Genomic DNA, 15,057 nt, shown 5'->3' on the forward strand with positions numbered 1-15,057 from the left:
TCACAGAACTTACTGAAAGCTGTTATACTCGCCATTACCGTTTGTTACGGTGACCGGATACAGATTTAAATCAGCCAAGGGAAGCGATGCATGAAGTTTCATGCACGAAGCTTCCCGTGGTCTTCTCACTGGAAGACACCCCCACGACACTGACCTTCCCCATAGCAATATGTGACAACATGCATGGTGCATCACCAACCAGACGCCCACCTGCACCTTGGTGTCCACTGTTCTTACTGGGGCTTGGTCACGAAGATCTGGCTGGCTGCCCAGGTGACTGACCTCAGTCTCCAGCTCCTCTGGGGGGCAAAACTGATCCCACACAACCCAGAGACTCCACCCTATCCAGTGTGGCCCAAGGCTCCTGGGTAAGGAATGACCCTCTTTTCAGACATGACATTCGAACAGCTTAGAGAGCACCTCCCAAGAGACCTGTCTTTGGGTAAGGTGAATTCTTTACCACACAGGGATAGACTGCTTTTGTTTTTAACTTATTTCCATAACATGATACAATCCCACATTTACAAATTATCTTCTTGATGAAAAGTAAGGAAAAATCTCCACCTCCACCTCCCTGGTGAAATACTTCCAGCCACACAACAAAACAATTTATTTTTGGAAAGTCTCCTTGTGGCGAAATCTTTTCATGCACAGAGTATGGGTTTCTGGGTATTTCAGTGCTGCAGCGAGAGGGGCGGTCTTTTCCTGAGCATCTATCCCACCCTTTTCCTCACTTTCCCCCTGGATTTGGGGGTCCATTGACCTCTTGAGGCTGTAGTCTTCTGTTGACTCACTGCTTGTGCTACCTCCTGTGAATTCAATTTGTTGATTTTCAAAGCAAGTAGAAAAAGTGTTCTGAGAGTGACAAAAATAAACTACTCTGTTTATGGATTTAAAAGATACAGTTAATTAAAAGCTACCACATTTCCTATAGATATTTGAGAAATGTCTTCTCACTACCAAATAGAAAACAAGAAAATTCAATGCATTTTCCTATTAAATATAACAATACAAATGTTTTTAAACATTTGATAGTCTGTGACATACCATGTGACCCTGAAAATTGAATAAGTGAATAGCAACGTGCAGTTCCTTATTTTATACAATATAGTGTTGACTCACTCTCATACACTTCCAGATCTGCCATTTGCCAGCTGTGTGGTCTTGAGTTTCTTTCTTTTTCTGAGATGGTTTTGCTTTGTCACCCAGGCTGGAGTGTGGTGTCGCGATCTCAGCTCATTGCCACCCCCACCTCCTGGACTTGTGTAAAGAGAGCCTTCTGAGTAGCTGGAATTACAGGCATGCGCCACCACACCTGGAAATTTTTGTATTTTTAGTAGAGACAGGGTTTCACCATGTTGGCCACTCTGGTCTTGATCTGCTCACCTCAGCCTCCCAAAGTTCTGGGATTACAGGCGTGAGCCACAGTGCCCAGCAGATCTTGAGTTTCTAATTTAATCCTCTGGTCTTGTTCCTTTGGGAAAATAAAAGCACTGAACCAGATCATTCCTCAGCTTCCATCCACCTCCTTCCACTTCCAGAGATTCTCTCTCAGAATCAAGAAAAAATTTATAAACACAAACAAGAACTCCTGAAGGCTGAAGTTACTATGTCTCTTTCTTTTCTTTCTTTCTTCTTCTTTTTTTTTTTTTTTTTTTTTTAGATGGAGTCTTGCTCTGTCACCCAGACTGAAGTGCAGTGGTGTGATCTCAGCTCACTGCAACCTCCACCTCCTGGGTTCAAGTGATTCTCCTGCCCCAGCCTTCCAAGTAGCTGGGATTACAGATGTGCGTCACCATGCCCGGCTAATTTTGTATTTTCAGTAGAGGCGAGGTTTCACCTTATTGGTCAGGCTGGTCTCGAACTCCTGACCTCAGGTGGTCTGGCCACCTCGGCCTCCCGAAGTGCTGGGATTACAGGCGTGAACCACCGCCCCCAGCCTGAAGTTACTATGTGAATAAGAATGCACTTTGCTTCCAATATTTCACTTTTATAACCCAAAGGAAAAAATAATCTTTAGATAAAATACTAAATAACTAAATATTTACTTTAAAAAATATACCATTAATTCATTCACAAATTATTTCTTTCTCTTTTTGAGACAGAATCTCACTCTGCTGCCCAGGCCGAACAGCAGTAGTGTGAGCTCGGCGTATCTCAACCTTCGCCTCCTGGGCTCAGGGGATCCTCTTTCCTTCGCCTCCGGAGTAGCTGGAATTACAGGTGCACGCTACCATACCTGGCTAATTTTGTAGACACGAGGTTTCACCATGTCACCCAGGCTGGTCTTAAACTCCTGGGCTCCAGCGACCCACCCACTCTGGCATCCCCAAGTGCTGGGATTACACTTGGGGAGCCAGCTCACCTGGCCCATTCTCAGATATTTATAGAGCACCTACTATGTGCCAGTCAGGTATAGATCTTTGAAATATTTATCAATACTTTATTTTGTGAATGATTCAGAACAAGATGTCAGTTAAAAGGAGATTTTAATAACAGCCTGTCTAATAAGCACTAAATGCGGTGGAAAATGGAACACGTGGGATTTAGCTGAAGGTTACATGCCTTAGAACTCAGTGACTTTCTAAACTGGTTTTATAATTATGAAGATATTTTTAACTTATTTTTCTATTGGAAGACTTTAGGCTTATCTTAATATATGTAATTTCACTTTAATTTTTTTTTTTTTTTTTTTTTTTTTTTTTTTTTTTTTGTGAAAAAGAATCCTTCTCTTTGGTGCAGCAAAGTGTAAAAGGAACAGCTTCCACTTAGTGTTATATCAAATGCAGGGATAACGCAGCCATGCAAACCAGGAGATCTTATGTTTGCCCATAAAGTGTTTTTCTTTGGCCCCCGATGAGAGATGAGTGAGACAGCAGGGTGCCCGTCCTGAGGAGCCCGTGGCTTCCTGGAAGGATGCCCTCATAATAGAACATCAGGCAGTGCCAGGCAGCAACTGCAGGTGAGGCAGCACAAGGGAACTGGTGGGGACAACCCATGTGCCTAGACCTGGAAGGGCGAGGGCGTCACTAGGAGAAGGAACAGCACTTGGAAAAGCCGAGAACTTGGAAAAGTGTGGACAGGCCAAAGTCCCAGAGAGCTGGGGAGGGCAGTGCCCCCTGCCAGGCTCACAAGTGCATGGGCCAGCCGGTGAGGGACCTGTCACAGCACAAGGGGCTGGGCTTCCCCCTTGGAGAGATGAGATTCCAACCAAGATGTCTGAGCAGGGAAGGGACAAAATTAGACCCATTGCCAGAAAGGGGTAGAGAGAATGGCCTGGGAGAAAGAGGATTTGCAATCGTCCAGATACCAGGGAAGGGGACTGCTTTGAAAGACTCGTGGGACCCAGGGAGATTGATGAGCCACCGGCACAGTGGATGACAGGAAGTACAGAAGCAGAGGCCAGTGCCCACGTTCTACTTGGCTCCTGGTTTGCTGCTGGGAGGGGAGCTGGCTGAAACAGTGGGTGCACTGTCAGGTATGCTGAGCTTTAGTCGTTCAGGGGCTACTGTGGACTGAATGTTTATCTCTCCCACAAAATCCCTATGTTGAAATCCTACCCCACAAGGTGATGGTACTGGAAAGTAGTGCCTTTGAGAAGTCAGGTCTAGAGGGCAGAGTCCTCATGAATGGGCTTAGTGCCATTTATTTATTTATTTATTTTTGAGATGGAGTTTCACTCTTGTTGCCCAGGGTGGAGTGCAGTGCTGTGATCACAGCTCACTGCAACCTCTGCCTCCTGGGTTCAAGCGATTCTACTGCCTCAGCCTCCCGAGTAGCTAGGACTACAGGCACCCACCACCATGCCCAGCTAATTTTTTTTTTTTTTTTTTTTTTTTTTGTATTTTTAGTAGAGATGGGATTTTACCATGTTGGCCAGGCTGGTCTCGAACTCCTGACCTCAGGTGATCCACCCGCCTCAGCCTCCCAAAGTGCTGGGATTACAGGCATGAGCCACTGCACTGGGCCCTTAGTGCCCTTTAAAAGAGACCTCAGAGAGCTCCCATGCCCTCTTTCTACCACATGAGGATACAGGGAGAAGTCAGCTGTCCTCAGCCAGGAAGCAAGCCCTTTGCAGAAGCAGCCCATGCTGGCACCATGGTCTCAGACTTCCAGCCTCCAGACTGGGATAAATGAATTTCTGTTGTTTACAGGCCCCCAGACTACAGCACTTTGCCTGGACTAAGACAGAAATTGCCACCAAGAAAGGAAGGTGCTCCTAAAAATGTGGTTGTGGCTTTGGTAATGAGAAGAGGTTGGAAGAGTTTTGAGGCACGTGCTAGAAAAAAGCCTAGATCGCCATGGGTGGAATTTAAAAGGTGATTTTGGAGAAAGCTCATAAAGAAGAGAGGGGAGCCACAGAGAACACTTGCATCTGTGTCGCCAATACTAAGTCATCATGAACAGAATGTTGAAAGAAATATGGATTTTGCCAGACCAGTTACCATTCTAATGCAGCCTCAGAAAGCAACGAGGCGCGTGCTATTGGACGCTGGAGGAGAGGGCATCCTCATTATAAAGTGGCAAAGAACCGGGCTGGACTGTGCTTTGTGGAAGGCAGAAATTGGACGTTTAGCCAAGTGGATTCTGGGCAGTGTTGAAGGAGAGGCAGCCAGCTGATTTCTGAATAGCCTTTTGAGTCATTCTTCCCTCGTCTGGAAGAATTGCGTGTGTTTTCAGCCAAATGGTTCTATGGTCCAGTCCTGCAGGGTCTAAGACGTCCAACAATCTTCCTTCCTTCATTTTGTCCCATTTTCTCGGTTTCCTCAGGCCCAGCTGCCACTGTTTCTGCTGGTAGAATCTCATCTCTATTCTTGGCTTTTGTTAGGACAGCGAAGTCTGTGTGGTTCACACCCACACTCACCTCCTTATCAAATGGCTTGTCCATCACACCCTTAGTGTTCTCTTCTGAAAATGTTTTCTCATAGTTTGTAATATGGAAAAGCTGAGGATTTTTTTCAAATACTTGAGTTCTGCTCACTCTTTGCTTAACAGTTCCATCTTCAAATTATTTCTCTCTTCTCAAGTTTCCCTATGTTTGTCCGGAAGAACCAAGACACTCCTTCGACACTTTGCCTAGAAATCCACTCAACTACATATCCAATTTCTACCTTCCACAAAATAAAATCGCTCTACACCTCTGGCAGGGAAGCATAGTATGAGCCACCAAATAATGGAGCGGCTCAGAGTGGACAGTGCCCCACTCAGCTGTGGGGGGGACAGTACCACACCAGTGGGCACCAAAAGTGGGCCTCTCTAGTGGGTCCAAAAGGCAGAGCATCAAGGCAGAGAGGATCATACTCCAGCTTTGGAGAATCTTCCTCATGGACTTGCCTTGCTAGGCTTTCAACTTACGGAGGACCTGTCACTTCTTTTCTGTTCTCTTCCTGCCTTCCTCATTCTCTCTTTTTCTATTTCTCCCTTTTGGAATGGGAATTTTTATCCTCTGTGTGTCTCAATATTGTATTTTGTAAACACGGAATTTGTCTAGTTTCACAGGTTCACAGCTGGAAAGGAATTTTTGCCTCAGGATAAATCACACCTTGAGTGTCACCCACATCTGACTGAGGTGATATTTAGATGAGACTTTGGACTTCAGACTTTAGAGTTAAAACTTTTGGGTTGTTAAGATGGAATGAATGTATTTTACATGCAAGAAGCACATGACTTTTGGGGGACCAGGGGTGGAATATTACGGACTGAATGTTTGTGTCTCCCCTCCCCCATTCCCATGTTGAAATTCTAACTTGCAGGGTGATGGGTATTAGGTAGTGGTGCCTTCAAGAGGTGACCAGGTCATGAGGGTGATCCCTCATAAATGGGATTAGTACCCTATAAAAGAGACTCCAGAGAGCTCTCTCCCTCTCTTTTCATCATTTGGGGTTACCATTGAGAAGTCAGCAGTCAGTGATGCAGAGGAGGGCCTTACCAGCATCAGACCCTGGTGGCACTGTGAGCTCAGCTTTCCAGACTCTGGAGCTGTGAGTAATGTGTCTGGTGTTTACAGGCTCTGTTGACACCTTGCATTAGTCCACTCTCAGGCTGCTGATAAAGACATACTCGAAACTGGGTAATTTGTAAAGAAAAAGACATTTAATGGATTCACAGTTCCACGTGGTTGGGGCGGCCTCCCAATCACGGCAGAAGGCGAAAGGCATATCTTACATGGTGGAAGCAGGCAAGAGAGAAAATGAGAACCAAGGCGAAAGGGGTTTCACCCTATAAAGCCATCAGATCTGTGAGACTTATTCACTACCACGAGAACAGAATGGGAGAAACCACCCCCATGATTCAATTACCGCCCACCTGGCCCCTCCCACACACGGGAATTATGGGAGCTACAATTCAAGATTTGGGTGGGGATACAGTCAAACCCCATCACACCCAGTCTATGGTATTTTGTTATAGCAGCCAGGACAGCCTAAGACGTGGGATGGCCAGATGGAGATGGGCAGTGAACAGAAGAACACACCAAGGGCAGGAGGTGGCTGCCTGGGGATACCTGGGTCCATGTGAGTGAGTCATGGAAGGGCAGTGCTTAGCTTGGGTAAAGACTAGATGGTTGTTTGGAATATTCTCAGCATACTCTCAGGCCCTAAGGGCATGAAGAGATCAGACCTGCCCGTTCTGGCCCCAAAGGGAGAACCAGGGCTAAGGGGCAGCTTTAGGGACTGGCTTGAGTCTACCTGAGTACCCTTTTCTAGAGTCAGAGCTGGGGAAGTCAGACTTTGTGGGTGGGTGGAGCCTGCGGGGTACTATGCTCCGGACTCCACCCCTGCCCCTGGGGTATCCTCGGGGCCATAAACATGAGCCGCCCGTGCTGCTAGCGCAGGCCGCGGTCACCCAAGGGACCACCCAGGTGAGCCGGCTGGCCCTCGGAAAAGGACACTGGGCAGCGTCCCAGGGGCCTTCCAGGTGGGCATCCTGCTAGATGTCCTCGCCACACCTGAGCAGACAGCATGATCCCTGAGCAGAGGGCCGCATGGCTCCGCCCGCGGCCACTTCCAGGCCTGCCTCGCTCTTCCAGCTGCTCTTTCTGCTCTTTCCGATCCGCGAGCGGACTGGTCCAGCTAACGCAAAGGCATAGAGTCCAGGAGTCGCTGTCACCGGGCAGGGCAACCGGCGGAGGTTTCAGGCGCTTGGTTTCTCCTCCTCTCGTGCCCCTAAACCCATCCCGGACCAGCCAGGGTAGTGCGTAGCTGAGGGCGGCTAGTCCAGCGATCAGACTCGCCCGGGAAAGACCTCCGCGCTGGCCTCCTCCCCACCGCGAGGCTCAGGAGTGGGCTTGCAGGGAGCCCCTGAGACTCCCGTCTCTGCCTGCAGCAGGGACAAGACGGAGACCCCTTCCTTCTCCTTGGGGAAACACATTCCCCGAAGCCGGGCTCGGAGCTTCAGAGCGGGGTCTCAGAGCTCCGACCCAGCGGGAGACTGCAGAAGGTGCCCGGCGTGGGCAAGGCGGAGGTCTGCGGGCACTGGGGGCCGAGGGTGGCCTCGCCCGCCCCTTCGAGGCACGCCCCGCGGAGCCCGCCGCGAGGAGGGGGCGGGCAGGCAAAGGCGCAGCTCCCGGGCCCCTACGGGGCTGCCCCTCTCCGGGTCGGGGCGCGGCGGCGCGGAGGAGGAAGGGCGGGCCCGTGGGAGGTCCCGGCCCGCAGCCTGCGCCCGCGGGGCCCGGGTCGCGCCCAGCCCAGGCACCCCCGCCCCGCCGCCGCCCAGCCTCGCCCCCGCCGCGCGCGCCCCTCCCGCCTCCCCCGTTGCCGTGGCAACCCCGGGAGCCTCCAGGCGCGCGCTCGCCCGCGGGAGCGCTTGGCAGCGGTGGCGGCGGCGGCGGCGGCGGCGGCGGCAGCTCGGGTCGAGCCGCGCGCGCTGCTACCCTGCTCCGCAGTCCGCTCATCGCCCCCGACCCAGCCCGGGGCCCCGGCGTGGCCCCCGCCCCGGCCCCCGCGCCTGCCCCGCAGCCGGCCCCATGGAGCTGCTGGCCGCTGCCTTCAGCGCTGCCTGCGCCGTGGACCACGACAGCTCCACCTCGGAGAGCGACGCGCGCGACTCGGCAGCGGGACACCTGCCCGGCAGGTGAGGACCGGCGTCGGTCCCGGCCCCGGCGTGCCGCCCCCGCCTGCCTCCTTCCCAGGGTGCGCCCCGGGCCCCGGGCCCCCCCCAGGAAGGCCTATTCCCACTCCCGAGAGGGCCCCCGCCGCCCCCACTCCCACCCCCGGCCCCTGTCGGGCCCGCACCCCGTTGGGTGGGTGGTAAGCCCCAGCCCAGGCCCCTGGGACCCCGGTCCCTGCCCGGAGTCGCCTCCCGCGCCCTCGCCCCTGGTGCCCTGGGCGTACGCGTCCCGCTCGGCTCCCTTTTTCAGCGCCGCGTGGCCTGGGGACCCGAGGATCGGAGTCCGAAAGGGGCCGGGGGCCGAGTGACGGTGAGGGGCGCCGAGTGGCTTCCTGGCCGCGGGACCCGTCGGGCAGGCGGATGGCGCCGGAGAGTGGGCAGGGTGCGCCAAGTTTCCACCGCCTGCCCGGGAGCTCCAAAACCATGGAGGTTTGGGCGGGCTGGTGTGGGAATGAATCACCCCGTCGGGCTCTGGTGCGGTGACAAAAAAGGGCCTGTGGGGCCCGCCCGGTCAGGAGGGGCGGCGGTGGCTGCGGCCGCTGCCCCTGGACAGTCCCGGGTAGGTCTGGCTGGCCAGCAGCCTCTTGTGCGCACGCTCCGCGCGAGCCAGCCAAGGTGAATCCTTGCTTTAAAATAACCAGCTCCTGTCCTCCTCCGTCTCTGGCAGCGAGTCGTCTTCTACCCCGGGAAATGGGGCCACGCCCGAGGAGTGGCCGGCCCTGGCCGACAGCCCCACCACGCTCACGGAGGCCCTGCGGATGATCCACCCCATTCCCGCCGACTCCTGGAGAAACCTCATTGAACAAATAGGTGGGTGTCCCCGTGGTAGCCAGGCTTTATTTGGGAAACGCGGGTCCCTGGAGGATTCTGGGGGTCCTCCTGCTCACGGGGTGCCGTTTTGTGTTTCACAGGAAGGAATGTGTCTGACATGGGTAAGGAAAGCTTTTGACGTGTTTGGCTCTAAACGGTTCCGCAGGCAAAACTGCTGCATTTTAACAACGCTGCACACGTGGGCTTTAGCACCCACTTCTGTCCGCTCTCTGTGGAGAGGTCTGTTTGCCCAGCTCTGGTCTGCGGGAAGGCTCTCTGACCCCTTATCACTTCTACCAGCAAGAAGGGATGAAGCTGCGCTGCTGGGCAGTGCAGGGGAAAGGTCTCCACTGGCCCCATCAGGGAAGGGCCAAGGGAAGACCTGGAAGCCAAAGCGGCTGCTGGGAGCAGAGATGGGCTAGAGGGGGAGGTGTGTGAAGCGGGGTTCTGGGGAGATCCTGGTGGGATTCACCAAGAGGAGGTGGCCAGCTTTGCACAGGGGATGGAAAGGCGAAGCAGGGAGAAAGCAAGAGCCCCAGAGGCTCCTGGCTTAGGAAGAAACGCCTCTCCAGGAATATGGCCGGAAAGGGAAAGTGAGGCTCAGCCTGTGTGGTTCAACTGCTACCCGGCTGCACGTGAAGCACTGTGAATAGAGAAAGTGGATTGAAACAGTGACCCAAGAACTCTAGCACTTGCATTTAAAATAAAGATCGCTAGTGACATCAGGCTAGTTCTTAGGTCTTCCTGAAGGGCACCCGTGAATGAATAAATAATACAGGCTCCCTTACTCTGAAAATGGTGCCGGCTGCTTAGAAAGTCTTTTCATTCTTCATTGTCAGAGCAGCCAACAGTCTATCTGTTAAATAAAAATTCGAGGTTTGGAAAACTTCTGCCCTAAATATATAATTATTGCCCTCCAGTCCCAAATGCTTGGACAGACACGAAGCCTCTTCAGTGGGGAGGTGGAGCTTCCTTTGCCACCGGTGACCCCGTGCTTGGGAGACCTTTCCCGGCCAGCCCACTCTTCCCTTGCAGGGATCTTTCTAAACTGAGCCCTTGCAAAGCTGAGGGGGTGAAGCGCACACTGCACGCTGTTAAGGTGCTGACTCCAGGAATTTTGTTCCCAGTGGCCCCCTCGGCGTGTCAGGCTGGGTAGTGGTGGTGGTGGTGGTGGTTTTCCCTTTCTTTACTGGGGGAATGGAGAGGGGCTGATCTGAAACTGATGCCAATTCGAAAATCCTTATTTTAAAACAAAGGCCCCTGACGACCCCTTTTTCCCAGCTCTGCCACGCTGCTGCATCTGCCTTAGCATACACTGGAGACTTTGACCTCCATCCTCTTTGGCTAAGATCAATGTCATGACTAGGAAGGACATCCAGCTTGGGAAGGAGATCGTGCCTCCCTTCTGCCCTGTGGGTGTGTGGAGCTATCTGTCTTGGAGACGTCTGGACCTGCTCTGCCAGTGGCAGAAGTCCGAAGCTGGCAGGCAGGGCCCCAAGCTCTAGTGCCTGCCCGCTTGGGGTGTCACTCTGCTCATCTGGGAAGCAGCAGGGCCTCTGATGTTCTGAGTCTTTCCTCCCACTACTCCTGCGAGGTGTCTGCTGGTGTCGTTCGTGGTGAATGTCTTTTCTTGGCTCCTGGACGTGACCCATAGTAGGGGCTCAACAGATGTGCTGATTGACAGCCCAGGGCTGTCCCCACCCCCTTCTCATGTCCTCTCTCATAGACTTGAGGTCTGTGCTAAGCAGATCCCCGCAATAGCCTAGCTGCCTTCAGCTCTGTGAGTTCAGGAATTCTTTGCTAAGTGGTGGGAAAGGACAGCAGCTTCCTAAAGACGATTAAGGGGGAAGGAAAGAGGGATGAATTGTGTGCATTTTGCCGACCACTGTGATGGATTTTGCAGTGGCTGTCACCACGGCTCGACAGAATTCTATCAGAACCAGGCATGGTAGGGTGTACAGCTGTCACTGCAGTTGGCAATGGCCCTGGTAGGTCATAGACTTTCAGGCCTGTGGCTGGGTGTGTGTGTGTGCACCTGTTGTTGCTTCTGGCACCTAACACAATTCTTGGAGCGTGGAAGGTGCTCACTTAATAATACATTCATTTATTTATCTATATTCATATGTATTTATATATCATAAATATAATAAATATGTTTATATTTATCTATAATAAATATCTTTCTTGCTCTTTGAAGGATTCACAGAAACAAATTCTCTTTGGAAAGAGATTTTGAATGGCTCAGGGGGCTTTGGCAAGAGGAGCTGGGGCTTACCCTCCTGGTCGGCATGACCAGCCTGGCACAGATCATTTTAATTAGGAGAGATGGGGACTGAGCCTTCCATATCCACTCGGAGGTCATTCCAAGTGCAAGCCTTTATAAGTAAAGCTTATTTCCATTGAAAGCTGTGCCTACTGCATGCACAATATATAAACTAGCAAAGCATGATGTACAGATAGTACACGGACTCCAGAATTTAATCCGCTGTTACAGTTTCTCAGGCAAAGAAACCTTATTTGTTTAGTCATCTGAATTTAAGGCGAATACGAATGAAAGGTTATGAGAAGTGGCTACACACTGTATCAGATAACTGTGTGACACAGTAACCCCAGAAACACTGGTGTCTAAATTTGTATTCTAAATATCCCAGAAAACAGCAGAAAGTTTTAAGAAGACTCTAAAGTTACTCATATTGACAGTCTTTGGCTGCAGGTAAAAGAGTATCTAGCAAAAAGTGATCGTAAAACAGCAAAGGTGTCCCATCTCTGTTAATGAACTCAAAGGTAGGAAGTTCCAGAGCTGGTTCATTCCGCCAAACAATCATCCAGCTGCTTTGCCTCCTCCAGGTGGGCCTTGTGTTACAAGATTGCTGCCGTGGCTCCAGGCATCACATTCTCAGGGAGCCATGTGTGAAGCAGGCAGGGCAGTTTGTCTTCAGGTGTCTGTTGGGGAGGGACAGCTTTTTGACAAGCCTTTAGAAGATGTGTCCCTACTCTCCTTGTCCAGTATCTTAATCTGTTCCAGTTGCTGTAACAAGACACCATATACAGGATGGCTTATAAATAACAGAAGTTTATTGCTCACGATTCTGGAGGCTGGGAAGTCCAAGATCACAGTGCCAACAGATTCAGACCTGCTGAGGACTGGCTCTCTCTGCATCAAAGATGGAGCCTCACTCTGTCACCCAGACTGGAGTGCAGTGGCAGAATCTTGGCTCACTGCAGCCTTCTCCTGGGTTCAAGTGATTCTCCTACCTCAGCTTCCTGAGTAGCTGGGATTAAAGGCGCCTGCCAACTCACCCAGCTAATTTTTGTATTTTTAGTAGAGATGGGGTTTCACCGTGTTGGCCAGGCTGGTCTCAAACTCCTGACCTCAGGTGATCCACCCACCTCGGCTTCCCAAAGTGCTGGGATGACAGGTGTGAGCTGCCGTGCCCGGCCCTTTCCTCCTCTTTTATAAGGAAAGGTGTGAATCCCTCTCACGGAGGCAGTGCCCTCATGTCTTAATCACTTTCAAGTGCTCCACCTCTTAAAACTCTCACATTGGGTATTAGGTTCCAACCCATGAATATGGGGGAACACTAGCACTCACACCATGGGCCAGGCTGTGCTGCATGCCTGCATTTAACCCTCCACTGGCAAAGGGCAAGGAACTATCATGGTAGGTTTTTCATCTTTTTTTTTTTGGAGACAGTTACACTCTTTCGCCCAGGCTGGAGTGAAGTGGCATGATCTTGGCTCACTGCAATCTCTGCCCCTGGGTTCAAGCGATTCTTCTGCCTCAGGCTCCCAAGTAGCTGGGATTACAGGCTCCCGCCACCACACCTGGCTAATTTTTGTATTTTTAGTAGAGACAGATTTTCCCCCATGTTGCCCAGGTTGGTCTCAAACTCCTGGACCTCAAGTGATCTGCCCACCTTGGCCTCCCAAAGTGCCGGGATCATAGGTGTGAGCCACTGTGCCCAGCCTCATGGTAGGTTTTGATCAGTCAACCTTCACTCACTTCCCTGAGCACAGAATGGGTCAGCACCCGAACAGAAGCCCTCCCCTGCCAACCAGGGAGAGGGGCACAGGTGGGTGCAGGAGGGGCGGCCAACAGCATCTGCCACAGGGTGACTTCCGAACTATTATTTTCAATGCAGCTACCCACAGTGCTGATATTTGTGTCTCTTTTCAGCATATGTATCACAGTAAGATGTTCAAGATAGTGTTTACCCGTGATTTGCCGACTATAGCACACATAAGACATATTTTTGAGCCTTCAAAAGTACTCCAAGTGAGACACTTGTGAAGCTTGGAAACTGAGGGTTTTTTTTTTTTTTTGACAGAGTTTCACTCTTTCACCCAGGCTGGAGTGAAGTGGCACAATCTCAGCTCACTGCAACCTCCACCCTCTGGGTTCAAGCGATTCTCCTGCCTCAGCCTCCTGAGTAGCTGGGATTATAAATGCCTGCCACCACACCCAGCTAATTTTTGTATTTTTAGTAGAGACGGGATTTTGCCATGTTGACCAGGCTGGTCTCAAACTCCTAACCTCAAGTGACCCACCTGCCCTGGCCTCTCAAACTTCTAGAATTACAGGCATAAGCTACTGCACCCGGCCTGGGAAACTGCATTCTTAAAAGGTGTTCAACAAAAAGTTGTGTACCTACTGTGAAGGAGACACTGCACCACGCGCTGAAAAGTGAATCCAAGTCAATACGTGAAACTTAGTTTCTTTAACCCTCTGTCACCACAGTGTCAGAATCACCGGATGGTGATAATCTGATGTCCCAACAGTCGGCATACCTTCCGCTCATTATTGAACTGACTTAGGTGGTGACGTAAGACTTGTCTTTATAGGTCGCCAGTCAGGGTTGCATTTAGCATAGGGTTGGATTTTCTTTTTTATTCCTTTGTCGGATCAACTCCGTGTTGTATCTGGCTGCGCTGCGTCGTTGGAAGAGAGGGGATCTTAGCTTGGCGAAGTGGATACTCTGCTTACCGTAGCAGAAAGGCTGTGTAATCAGGAGTTACGGAGAGTGGAAGCCCAGTAATTTAATCCACAGGGCGGCCTTATTAGGTTCCTGTTCATGAATATGATTTCTCCAGCCTCGTTCAGGATTTCGAAGGTGGTCTGTGTTTCTTTTCTTCCTTTTTCTACTGTTGAGACATAGTTGACTATTGGATAAAGAAGGAATAATAGCTAACAGTTGTACTGCGTCGTAAGAGCGAGTGCTTAGCAAGTGGTCTATTTATCCATATTGCAACTTTCTGGGAATCGTCTTTGTCTCATGGTTAGACATATCGAGAGGTCTCGGCCACGGTCCCAAGTGCCAGACCAGGACATTCTGCCGCCCACGAGGCCTCCACCTGGGTGCCTGGGTACATCTCGCTCCTCCCCGCCCTGACGCCACCCTCAGCCAGACTCTCATCTCCTCCACTGGGGCATCTGGTCTCTGCTTCCCCACTGGTCACCTGGATGTTATTCATGGCCCCGGAACTGTCCTTGATCTTGTAACTGTCCCTGAATCGGGCACTTGGCTTCCTCCCCTCCCCAGTCCTTCAGTGCAGGCCTCCGTCCTGGCTCTTCTGCGGAGCTGCTACCGGCCGTTTCTCCCAGTCCATGCTTCTAAAATGTAGACGGGGCCAGGGACAGGGGCTCACGTCTGGAATCCCAGCACTGTGGGAGGCTGAGGGGAGATGAATTCAAGACAAGGAATTGATGCTTGAGGCCAGGAATTCAAGACCAGCCTGGGCAAAATAGCAAGTCCTCATCACTGCAAAGAAAAAAGAGAAAAAGAAAAAACTAGCCGGCCATGATGGCATACAGGAGGCCGAGGCAGGAGGATCACTAGAGCCCAGGAGATGGAGGCTGCAGTAAGCTATGATTGCACCACCGCCCTCCAGCCTGGGTGACAGAGTGAGGCCCAACCTCAAAATAAATAAATTTTAAAACAATAAAATGTAGAACAGAGTGTGTTTGCTCTGTCTGGCCCTTGCCCTCAGGCTAGACTCCTGCCTCTGTAGCACCAGGGACAAGCTCTTGGGGTCTGATCCCTTTCCTCCCAGCCAGCAGCAGGATGACTCCTCCCTGGCCCACCCAGCCACAGCAACCCCCCGACCCCAACATGGCTGCCTGTGTCCCAAGGCCAGAACATC

The 15,057-nt window shown here is 51.6% G+C and overlaps 1 protein-coding gene across 3 annotated transcripts in view; it reads left to right on the forward strand.

Moving 5' to 3' along the window:
* NGEF (neuronal guanine nucleotide exchange factor) overlaps positions 1-15,057 on the forward strand; it is a 130,844-nt gene that overhangs the window by 69,763 nt on the left and 46,024 nt on the right. The window contains exons 1-2 of one of the 3 annotated variants that reach the window (XM_039469951.2): positions 7,771-8,070; positions 8,774-8,916. In XM_039469951.2, the coding sequence (XP_039325885.1) occupies positions 7,964-8,070; positions 8,774-8,916 (250 nt within the window). In that variant the 5' untranslated portion in view covers positions 7,771-7,963. Of the gene's footprint in view, positions 1-7,770; positions 8,071-8,773; positions 8,917-9,017; positions 9,039-15,057 lie in introns of those variants that run through there. The other 2 variants (XM_003936728.4, XM_074398845.1) reach the window with 2 other exon arrangements.

This window comes from Saimiri boliviensis, chromosome 5 (assembly GCF_048565385.1).
Source record: "Saimiri boliviensis isolate mSaiBol1 chromosome 5, mSaiBol1.pri, whole genome shotgun sequence".
NCBI lineage: Eukaryota > Metazoa > Chordata > Mammalia > Primates > Cebidae > Saimiri > Saimiri boliviensis.